We start from the raw sequence: 12825 nt of genomic DNA, 5'->3' as shown, positions 1-12825 counted from the left end.
CGCTCCCTGAGGGGGGGCCTCTGTCACGAATCTGGTCTGTGAACTTCCATTCATTCACCACCAGAGGTCACTCACTCACCACATTGACTTTCACACCACACAACACAATGGACTGCATTTCCCATCAGCCATCTCACTAATCACACACTCACCTGATCATTGCACTGATTACACAGCTGAAACCCATTGAACACTCTTTATAAGCCTTGGACTTTCTCTGCCTCACTGCCGAGTATTGTATGCATTATTGCTGCCCTACAGAGCCCTGTTAGTTTTCCTAGCCTTGCCTTTGTTCGGATTGTTTTCCCCTGACTGGACTCTTGCTCACGTTTTGGATTACCTCTCTTGTCAAGCCCCTTTGGATACTGTTCGCCGATCGTCGACCCACGCTTGTCTTTGTTTACTCTCTGTCTCGCCCATGTTATACCTGTTTGCCACTGTTTGACCCTGCCTGTACGACCACGTCTCTGCTCAATAAAAGCTCGAACATGGATCCACACGTCTCGCGTCTCGTCAGGCCCGTTACAATTAACAACATTACACATTTTATATCGATGACATTTCAAGTTCAACCCTTATATACAATGTGGCATACTGTACTGTTTGAGATTAAATATAGTTGCAATAACCACTTTTGCATTATTACAACCATATACAAAAAAGGAAGGTGACAGATAATTCATAATATTACATACTGGTATAGTTTGAGATGCAGACAGTTTCTCCTTCTGTTGATTGATCTGCTGCCACAGCAGTGATGCAGAATGTGTAACTGACTCCAGCAGTCAGATCAGTGATGTTATAGAAAGTGTTCGTTGTTGAATTTCTATTTGTTTTATCATCAGTCCATTGAATTCTAAAGAAATCTCTTTTTCCTCCTGGTTCATTCCATGTCAGAAACACAGATGATGTTGTGATATTGTTTACTGTGAGATTCCTGATCACATCTGGCTCTGTGTGGGGAGAGAAAAGTAAATGATATGTAATGGTGGTAAAATTACATATCATAGTAGCACACTCTCCTCCTCTATGCGCACTAGACACTTTTCACACACACTACTGTGTGTATACAAATCCCACAAAAAGACTCAGTAATATTCGTATGTTTACATGCTTGTGCACTACAAATCATCCTGCACTGTTCCCCAGCCAGCTGCTTGACTCACAATGTTTCTCTTCGCACATGTGCAGTATTTATCTGAAGCACTCGTATAGTTTGTATAGTTTGCTGTATGCCCCGCATGTAGCGGAATAAAGCTCAACTTGACTTGACTTGACTTGAAGATTACAACATCTGCATGAATTATACAATTATGATTAAAGTAAAGCTCAGATGGAGCTTCTATGCCAGCTCTTCATTAGCCTGGTAATACCAAACTCTGCGACTTCGCTTTGCTTCGTAGACAGAGTCTGGAAGGGCATAATTGACAAGCGTTTACTTTCTCGTGGGGGGCGCTCATTGGTGGACCCGTAAGCCGATCACATAACGTTTGGTTATGATGTATGCTATGCGCCGGCTGTAAACACAGGTATGCGTCGAAAACAAAACCATCGAGCGAAATACTGGAGTGAAGATGGCTGTGAACGACTTTTGCAGATTATGTGAAGTAAATCTACACATCCACAATTATCGCCTTGCCGGACTTTGGCCTCCCCAGTTTCTCGCTGACGATCGGTAACAGTTGGTAAATTACACTTTTCCCAAAACCTGTCGGGAGCAGGGCCACAGCATCACCTCCATTCAAAATGTGAACCAAACACTCTTCTTGTTCGGGCTTCAGCTGGCAAATGCCGGGAATATTCTCCACAACAGAGCGAATAGCAGCCCGTGTCTCCATGTCCGCTGTCGTTTTAGATTTCCCTCACCTAAACTACAATCTTAAATTCGGCGCTTAGCGTCTACGTCACGGCTCTCAGCCCGCCCTCTGTTCGTTGGTTGGCCGACTGCTGCGGAGCCGGAGATAATCTGGGAGATGGTTTGCTATATCAAACTGAGTACAGAAGCGAACTGAAATTGAGCGGAAGTACGAAGTCTGACGTAGTCAGGCTAGCTCTTCATTGCAAAGATGGTTTAATCGGTTTAACAGCCTATTGTGTCTTATTATTCTATTTAACTAAATAATTTTATAGTTTTACATACTGGTATAGTTTGAGATGCAGACAGGTTCTCCTTCTGTTGATTGATCTGCTGCCACAGCAGTGATGCAGAATGTGTAACTGACTCCAGCAGTCAGATCAGTGATGTTATAGGAAGTGTTCGTTGTTGAATGTCTTTTTGTTTTATCATCGGTCCATTGAATTTGAAAGAAATCTCTTTTTCCTCCTGGTTCATTCCATCTCAGAAACACAGATGATGTTGTGATATTGGTCACTCTGAGATCCCTGATCACATCCGGTTCTGTGTGGGGAAAGAAGGGCAAATAATTAGCAGTAATGGAATGAACTAAAACAGCTGTTGGAACAATGCTATTATAAATTAATATAATATTTGTTTTTAGATGAGAGCTCATTGAGTCCAGGTACGTCAGATACAATGGTGGCCAAAATAATTAAAAACACCAGTATTTTCAGCAGCCGAAAAATGGTTTTAAGTCAGTTATTTCTATCTTTTGCTGTAGTGTGTCAGCAGGAAATATCAGTTTACATTTCCAAACATTAATTTTGCCATTAATTGTAATAATCCAGTGAGATTTTTGTTTGCACAAGGAGTCTGACAACAGCCAGTGCTCCACACAGTGATCTGATCTGATCATCATCAGTCTGTCTGGAAGGACATAAAGAGACAGAACAAACTGAGATAGACTAAATCCAGAAGAACTGTGGCAACGTCTCCAAGAAACCTACCTGCAAAGTTACCTGAAAAACTATGTGCAGAAAACTGCAAAGGATGCTCACATCAAATGTTTATTTAATTTAGTTAATAGAAGTTAACTGATAAAGAAAATCTATATGACATTATTTTCGACAGCATCCTCATTCTACAGCATTTTTACACAAGTGCCTAAATCTTTTAACACTACTGTAGCTTTGCAGGCAGGATTCTTGAAGCATCTTGGAGACGTTGCCACAGTTCTTCTGGAATGAGTCTGTCTCAAGTTTCTTCATGTCATTCCAGACAGACTGGATGATGATCAGATCAGTGTGTCTCTGTGTGGAGCACTGGCTGTTATCAGACAAAAATCTCACTGAATTATTACAATTAATGGCAAAATGAATGTTTGGAAATGTAAACTAATATTTCATAGTACTGAAACACAGCAAAAGATAGAAATAACTTACTTAAAACCATTTTCTTCTAATAATTTTGGCCACCATTGTGTACATGGTTCCACTAATAGAGTAAATATCAGATGGCTTCGATTCTAAATCTCAGAAATTTGCTCATTCAAGTGACAAACCACTGAACAGATAAAACATTGTACAGTATGAATACTGTAGTACTGTTTCAATTAATAAATTACTATGATATTTTAATATATAATTGTTTGTGGGCAGAAGTCAAGCAGTTGGAGTAAATATGCAAAGGACAAGTGTTTTGAAAGTCTACATACTGGTCCATGCTAAGATACAGACAGAGTTGCTTTCTGTTGATGTATCTGCTGCAACGACTGTGACACAAAATGTGTAATTGACTCCAGCAGTCAGACCATTGATCGTTACATTTGTGACTGTGACTGTTACGTTTCATCAGCAGTCCATTGAACTTTAAAGGAAGACCCCATTTTGAGTTGTTTTTCCCATTTTAGAAGCACAAATGATGTGGAGATTTCAGTGACTGTGAGATTCTCGATCGCATTCAGTCCTGTTTTACAACAGAGGGGCAACTGATTAGTGATTCTTGTGATTGAAACAAATCATACAGTTTCCGGTTCATATAATGTTTGGAGGTAGTCCAGAGATCTGGGTTCTGGACATTTAGATGTACGAAGAAAACAAAAGCTTTTTTAATTATTTTTTATTTGATACAATCAAATTTTCTATTGCAAGAGTTGTTATTAAAATACATGAAATTGCTGTAAACCGTATGAATACGTTTTTGTCTTATTACTATTTCCTATTTTCCAATGTAAATTTTAACTGGTAGACACTGATGTTTAAAATTCGGGATTTGACACAATTATTCTTACAATATACATAATTACAATAAAAATAATTAAATACAGATACCATTTTCCTATTCACACATTTTCCTATTCACACAAGAATAAAAATACTCACTTGTAGGAGCTGATGTTTCACACTCAGTTGAAGAAGAGCTTGTAGTAGCAGAAGCTGCTGGAATATTTAGATGTACAAAACAACAAATAAATATTTTTGCTGTTGTTGTTGTTGATAAAATCCCAACAAATATTTGCTTGCAAGACTTGATTTTAAAATACATGAAATTGCTGTAAATTGTATGAAAACAATTTTGTCTTACTGTTTACTATTTCCCAACGTAAAATTTTAACTGGTAAATGCTGATGTTTGATACTTAGAATTTGACATGAAATAATCACAACTATTATTACAATATACCATATTCACGATAAACATGAATAAAATACAGATCTCATTTTCCTATTAACACAAAATAAGTAAATTTTCCATGAATAACAATACTCACTTGTAGGAGCTGATGTTTGAGACTCAGTTGAAGGAGAGTTTGTAGTGGCAGAAGCTGCTGGGACATTTAGATGTACGGAGAAAAAGAAAGATAATTTAACTAATATTCATTGACATTCTTAAAAGAATTTGCATGCAATGAAATTCTGTATTCCATGAATTATAGACAGCATAAATTCACCATCATCACAGTATATTATTGATAGAATAATAACATTATATTACAGAATATAACCATTTTAACTGGTGACTCTGATGTTTGATAATCATGATGTGACTGTAAATGTTGGTACTGACCTGTATCAGTCTGTGCATTCATCCCCTGAGAAGAGAAGCAAAGTATTAATATAGTTTAAAGAGATTTGAGTCTAGGTCACAAAAATGACTTACACCTTTCCTGACTTCAGACGTCAGTAAACAATGACAGTCAATAGCCTTACACACACTTTTTTTTGTCTAAATACCACAATTGTGCAGTCCTTCGCTCTTGTAATAGATTAAGTTCCGCATGATGTCATTAAATACTGATAAAGTACTTATGTACCACATTTGTAATCTGATTGGTCCATTCTGAATGTGATTTGGAATGTGATCTGTCTAACATGAAATCTAACTAAGGCAGATCCTTCCTCAGAGGAATCCACCAGAGAGGGGCTGTCACAAGGAGAATTAGTTCTGGGAACCAGGTCTGTGCAAGGAGGCTCACTGGTGTGAGTAGCACCCGGTGAGTGCTGCATTGCAACGCCCATCTTGGGCCACAGCCGTGAAGCCAGTGCTGATGCGGTCTCATAATATGCAGCCCCAGCGGTGCTCTCATAGTCTCTCATAGTTGAGGTATACCTATGATGAAAATTACAGGCCTCTCTCATCTTTTTAAGTGGGAGAACTTTTGTTTTGAAAGTATAGTAAATACTGGTAAAATGTACCAACAATGACAAAAATATACACTTTTTGATATACCATAAAAATAACAGGTAGCCCATCTGAATTATATGTGACCCTGGACCACAAAACCAATCTTAAGTCACTGGGGTATATTTTTAGCAATAGCCAAAAATACATTGTATGGGTCAAAATGATCGATTTTTCTTTCATGCCAAAAATCATTAGGATATTAAGTAAATATAAAAGATATTTTGTAAATTGCTTACCATAAAATATATCAAAACTTAATTTTTGATTAGTAATATGCATTGCTAAGAACTTAATTTGGACAACTTTAAAGGTGATTTTCTCAATATTTAGATTTTTTTGCACCCTCAGATTCCAGATTTTCAAATAGTTGTATCTCAGCCAAATATTTTCCTATCCTAACAAACCATACATCAATGGAAAGCTTATCAGCTTTTCAGGCTTTCAGATTATGTATAAATCTCAATTTTGAAAACTGACACTTAAGACTGGTTTTGTGGTCCAGGGTCACATATAACATTTAGGCTATCCATCTCATAGTACCCTACCAAAATTTTATTAACAGTAGAAGTGAAATCTTATTGTAGTCTTCAAATCTGAGTAGTGTTTAATATTTTAAAATCACTTACAGAGGAAGTTTGGTCCCATCAGGCTAACATGACAGTGACGACTCGTGCCACTGTAAGATTTTCTTTTTCTTTTGTTTTCACTCACGATCTTTACAACACACATTACATTACATATTTCATGGCACACTCGTTTTAAGCGTGTTTGGCGCCACCTATTGTTGTGGGTGTATTATTGACATGTCAAAGTCTAGACCCTGAATATAAGACGACCGCATTTTTTCAGATGTATTTCCAAGAAAAAAAAAAAAACATCGTCTTATATTCGGGTCAATACTATATATATATATATATATACAGTGCCCTCCAAAAGTATTGGAACAGTAAAGACAAAATTGCTCTGTTGGCTGTGGAGTCAAGAACCATGCATCAACGGAAAGCTTTCAGATGATGTATAAATCTCAATTTCGAAAGATTGACACTTAAGACTGGTTTTGTCGTCCAGGGTCACATATTTGCAAATGTCTTGACTCCACAGCCAACAAAACAATTTTGTCTTCACTGTTCCAATACTTTTGGAGGGCACTGTATATATATATATATATATATACTGTATACACATAAACAAACACAGTAGACATACATATAGTATGTAAACAAAAACTTTTGTTTTGGATGCAATTAATCGTGATTAATTGTTTGACAGGTATATATGTAAAGCCATGATAATATATTGTCATCACACATTTTCCCTTTAAAAACAAATTAATTTATTTATTTAAACAATTTATTTATTTTTTCACTTGTGGAATATATTTCAAGTTATTGGAGTATATTTGAAAGAAAATGCAATTGCATTTGTTCTTAGATTTAAATGTCTTGTTTAATTCAATGTCTTTGTCACGAATCAACTGATGCATTAAAAAATTTACAGTTTATGCTACACATGCACTCTTCTGAGAGATTGGCATGGAAAGAGGAAGAGAGCACTGAAGACAGGCTTGTTCAGCGAATGATTTTCCTCCACTATTTAGGAGATTTCACTTAAGGAAAGACATTAGAAAACAGTAAGTGGTACAATATTCAACTATTAGCCATTTAATGTTTGCAGTGAACTGCTGTCTTATTTAACTTGCTGAAGTCATGTTGCAGGTTACCACTGGTTTCTTCATTATGGAGTTCTTCATAATGTTCATGTGCACACTCTCCTTAATTTTAACAGGATTTGGGACATGGATAACATGGATAATCAATTTAACAATTCAGCAAGGTAAAATATTAATATATTGTATAACTCAGTTGAGTTTACATCATAAAGAACCAATTAGCAGTCATACAATAATGTATTTATTAGCGCTACATGTGTCAAAGACCATTGGCGTGCATATTTTTTTGTCACATATTAACATAATATAGATGTTTCGTATAAATATGAGCATTTGAACTGTCTACACTTTGGTTGAGTCTATGCTTTTTGCTTTGTACCTCTGGTAGCCTTAAATATGCACTTTTAAAATAAGCGTAACAGGTGAGCTCAAGTGTGAACTATTTTATCTAAACCATAATCATACAAATTAATTTATGCAAAATAAAGAAGGTGTCTTACCAGAACAATGACAAAGAACAGAAGTGATGTGCCTTTACATACAGTTTTAAAAGAAAGACATGCCATCCTATTTAATGGATTCTTATTAGTTTATCCCCAACTTTTCTCAACAATGAACTTCTCTACAACCTCATTAAACTAACTGGTCCTTGTCAAACTGCACAGAGCACTGATGTGAGAGGTGTGAGCTCTTGCTCAAGGTGTCACCAGAGTTAAATGTTATCGTTAATGTGAACAGGGTTGATGCTCCGCTTTTGCTTTACATGGCTGAACAGATCGAGCATTACGAAACTCATCGCTTCACTAAGTCACTAACTTCCTTTTAAATTTTCCATATTCTAGTTAATATTCTATTAAACATTTCCTAGTTTCCTAACACTGATGAAAGTGAGTTTTATATTATGAAGATTTGCATTACTCCCACATGAAGAATGCAACAGCATCACTGTTTTAATGTCATGTTTAGATATATTTGTAATTATTAATGTAAATAAAAGAGTAAATGTAATACACCATAACTAAGGCATTATGTTATTACCTGGAACAAGTCTGTTTGGGTTTGCCTTTGCAGCAATAACAGCTTCTACTCTTCTCAGAAGGTTTCCACAATATTTTGTTGTGTTTATTTGGGAATTTATGTCAATTCATCCAGGACAGCATTTGTGAGGTCAGGCACTGATGTTGAATGAGAAGACCTGGCTCACTATCTCCACTCCAAGGGGCTCAGCCCAACCCCTGAAAAATGGCCCCATACCATTATCATTCCTCCACCAAACTTTACAGCTGACACAGTGCAATTAGTCTTTGGGTCCCGGAGAAGCCGCTGCGTCTGACCGCACCGCCATTCTTGGTTTTTATGTACTAGTAAACGTTGCGTAACTTTCACGTGTTTGATGGGTGTGCGCGTTGAACATTCGAGGCGCATTTAAACTGGCGTTGAGGGAGTTACCATAGAAACGGGGCGGCAACTCAGCTGACAAGTAGTAAAACTCCATCTCTCACTACTGTTGTTACTGCTTTCAGGTAAATTTAGTCCCTAAAATTACACAAATGCTACATACAACTGTTCCTGACACTTTCTGACATGTACACGCTTCTGTCGAATATTTACTTTAAAGAAATGGTTCAGTGTCATCGGCTAACTATAAGAGGTAACCTAGCTATAGCTTTGAGCTCTTATTTATGAAAGTTTGGGATTTTAATCACATATTATGTGTAGATGAGTGGTTTTGATAGCTTTGTAAATGTTTTGCTGGCAATTTGATTATTGGATGAATTTAAATAAGCTAATTAATTTAACCTAAAAATTACGCTGTACTGTTAATCCACTTAAATGAACTAAAATAAGCTGAAACTATTCCAAAAATTTAGTAGACACATATTGATAAATTATACTGTGATTTCAGGAGCATCAGGAAAAGAAAGAAAAAAAAACACCTAATGGGAGCTGCTGACAGAGATATAGGAAACACAGGTGATCTGAGAAAGCTTATTAAATAACTTCATATGCTTTTTTTCACAATATATTTCAGCTATATCATCATGCATCTTTAAAAACGTTTTTTGTATGTTCTATACATTGTTCTTTCTCTTTTCTGCATTTCACCTCTGCTGTAGTTTATTTCTAATAAACCTGACATTGTATACTACATATTGTTGGCTCTGTGACAGATTGTTTATGTTCCTATATTCTTCCATGCTGATGGCCATGCAGCAGAGTTGGAGGGGACCTCTTGTCGAAGAACATCTCCAAGACACTATGAACCATCTGAGTAGTAAGTAAAACCTCAAACATTCAAAAGTTCATCAGATATTCAAAAAATATATCAAATAAATATCAAATATTTTATGAGTCCTGTAGGTCTTACAAGGCCATCTCGATTAACACTGCATTGAGGACACTACAATCTACAGAGGGGTACAACATAATGTAAAATGAGACACAGATGATAATAAAAAAGTGCTTTGAAATGAAAATTAATAATGGTAAGACAGAACCGAGTACTGTGACTGCGCCTCACTTCAGAGTGTAACAGTCTGTAATGGTCATCATCTGCCATGCTAGATGGATGGTGAAGGTGGGAATTACAAGTTAGATTTTCTAAACTTTAAATGTAGTAAAGTGTTTGTTCAAGTAGACTTTGTTGCTTGTGTAAACCTCACACAAGCCTGAAAGATGCTTACAACTTAAAATCTTATTTGCACTCTTGAAAACTGTTCACCAAAAACTAAATTTCAGCCCGGCAGTATTTTCTGCACACTTCACCACCAAGATCAAAATGAGCATTGTGAATGTAAAAGCTTCACATTAGATTTGTAACAATCATTGTTAATGTTTGAATTGTATTTCAGTGCTGTTCGTGAAGACAGATAATCAAGAGATGTTGTGACAACCTGGACAGAATTCAGCTCCAGGTCCACCCTCCACACCAGACTTCTCACTCACAAGGATTGCTGTCTACTAGCATATTGTGTTCTCTTCAGAGTTAGGTGCATGCAGATATTACTTGATATAATGAATACTTGAATATTGCAAAAATAGGGAATGTATCTTATTTAAGAATACAATGTTAATTGCTTAAATATTAAATAAAGCACCTAAAAGCCATTTCACACTTGCCATACTCCAATAGGGTGAATGCACTGACCAAACAAAACAAAATAAGCATTTTTTTTTATTATTATTATTATTTTATTTTATTTTTTGTGGCAGTGTGAAATGACCATAATGCTGTATGTTAGGTGTGAGGTTCATTAAACTTGGTTTGCTATAATACGTCTATTCATAAGTGCACCCACATTTCCTGTAAATCCATAAAGTGATATCTTTTTCAAAGTATTCTTTCAGTGGTTAACTAACACATTAAGACACCTACTGGCATAACAATGTAACCTGAAATGAAAGAAGCCCAGGCATGATATTGTTATTGTTTTTGTTGTTGTTGTTGTTTTTTTTTTTTGCATATGATTTCCAATTCATTATTGGAAGTGGGTTGGTTAAGGGCCTGATTAGCTGATGTATTACAATGCTTGAATCGGGTTCAATAGGGGAGCATGTGATTAGTTGAGAAATTGTGCACAATTAATGATAGCTCTTAAATATTTAAATACAGTGTGTTGAATGCCTACTAAGACTTGCATATTTCTGCATAATGCTTTGACCCTGGATGCTTACAGAAGGATATTCTTTCATTTACGTGCCAGAAACATCATGAGCATTCATAATTTTTGTTGGTTCATGCTGAACTGGTTTTGATAAATGTACTCTTTATATTAATACGTCAGTTTATATTGTCACTGTTTTTAAGTTACATTGTCTGGAGAGTTTTACAGTTTTTCAGTGTCCAAATGTTGTTTGTATTCTATTTATTAAGAAGGGCCAAATGATAATCTATATAAAATGAAAACATTTACATGTGTGGAGATTTAATTTGTTTACATAAAGTTTGAGTAAAAGGGAATATATTCTATGAAACATGTATTTAATTGAATATTTGAATGTTTTAAAATATATTTACATTTATAGAAATCTAATATATTTACATGTACAGAAATGTAATATGTTAACAAATATTAGAAATTAATATATGGACATATATTGCAAATTAATATATTTACATAGACTGGTATCTAAATGTATTTACATATAAAGGAAATAAATATATGTAAATATTTACGATAACAATATATTTACATATATTTAATATATGTGAAAAATATTAAAAGCGGCCAAAATCAAATATTTAAATATATTTTTAATATATATTTCAAAATATATTTACATATATTGTATAAAACATATTCTCTTCTATTTAAATTTAAGATATTTAAATATATGTAAATATATTTGTTATTAATATATTTCAATCTATGTGATCCAGTAGCGGAGCCAGGATGTTTTCATAGGGGTGGCCAGGGAGGGGCCAGCAACCAGTCTGGGGTGGCACAGAACTCTTCCTTATTTCAATAGAAAAATGTGATTGATTATAAAGTTGGACTGTTTTAGTGCCTAAAACACAACTGAATACAATTAATTTCTACTAAATTGTAATTTAGATATTTGTGAATTAGATCAAGTAATGCTGAGTGAATATGACAACTTTAGTCTATTCCCCACCTCCAGGTATTTTAATAAACGGGATCACTATAGCTTTATTGCTCAGTCAGCTTGGTTCTGGTTCTCAAAACCCCCAAAAGCTTGTTCTCCATCATTGCATACTCATTGATGAGGCATGCAGATAGTGATAAGAACTGGTTAATAAATAAATAAATAAAAAAGCACATAAACGCCAGAATGTAAAATGAGTTATTTCATGCATTTAAATTGTTGCATTTTCGTTTATAATTGCACAATATTTTAGTACATGCATTTGAGAGACGTTCTTTAATGTGATGCTATACATACATGAATGCACTAATCGCCTTTTTGGTAATTCCATGACTTAACTGACGACAGAACTACATAATTAAGAAACTTGCGTTGTAGACACCATATTGCCTGTTTTTGCTCTATTTCGACAATAAAAATAATCCCAAACACAGCCACAGCACTGTTTTGCATCTTTGAATTTCCTTCCTGAATGAATCAACTGTTAAAATGATTCGGTTCAGTCTCAATGACTCACTTATTAACATTAACATTTTTTTTATAATTTCAAATGAGTGTTCAGCATTTTATGTCTTATATATCAAAACATTATTTCTGCATTTGTAACTGCAGGTTAAATGCATTCATGCCCTGCATTAAACAGTTTGTAAATACATATATGCCACTTCAGATGAAGCTTCTGTGTTTCCTCTGCATTGCAAAGATGAATTTTGTTGATATTGATTTAGTTTGCCTGGTAACAGACCAAATGTCTTAGACTAGGTTCACACTGCAGGCTAAAGTGGCCCAAATCCGACTTTTTGCCCAAATGTGACCCACATCTGATTTGACAGTCTGAACAGCACAAATCCGATTTTTTCAAATCAGGCCCAGGCCACTTTCATATGTGGTCCTAAATCGCATATCCGATGTTTTGCAATGCATCTTCAGTCTGAACGGCCATGTATACATTTCATGCGATTTGTACGTCATTGAAATGCGACAGACGTCACAATGCTGCACTGGAGGAAATCGTGCTCTCCTTCTTC

General features: G+C 35.4%; 1 protein-coding gene across 1 annotated transcript; it reads right to left on the bottom strand.

Moving 5' to 3' along the window:
* Positions 1-42: 42 nt before the first annotated feature.
* LOC131534943 (receptor-type tyrosine-protein phosphatase eta-like) lies at positions 43-7895 on the bottom strand. The gene is made up of 6 exons (XM_058768077.1): positions 7690-7895; positions 4903-4927; positions 4607-4663; positions 4219-4275; positions 2141-2398; positions 43-953 (listed from the first exon to the last, which is right to left on the bottom strand). The coding sequence occupies exons 1-6, from the start codon at positions 7753-7755 to the stop codon at positions 688-690; spliced, it is 729 nt and encodes a 242-aa protein (XP_058624060.1). The 5' UTR covers positions 7756-7895; the 3' UTR covers positions 43-687.
* Between the last annotated feature and the right edge of the window lie 4930 nt (positions 7896-12825).

This window comes from Onychostoma macrolepis, chromosome 25 (genome assembly GCF_012432095.1).
Source record: "Onychostoma macrolepis isolate SWU-2019 chromosome 25, ASM1243209v1, whole genome shotgun sequence".
NCBI lineage: Eukaryota > Metazoa > Chordata > Actinopteri > Cypriniformes > Cyprinidae > Onychostoma > Onychostoma macrolepis.
The sequence above is the reverse complement of the archived record's forward strand: the minus strand, read 5'-3'. Positions and strand labels throughout refer to the sequence as shown.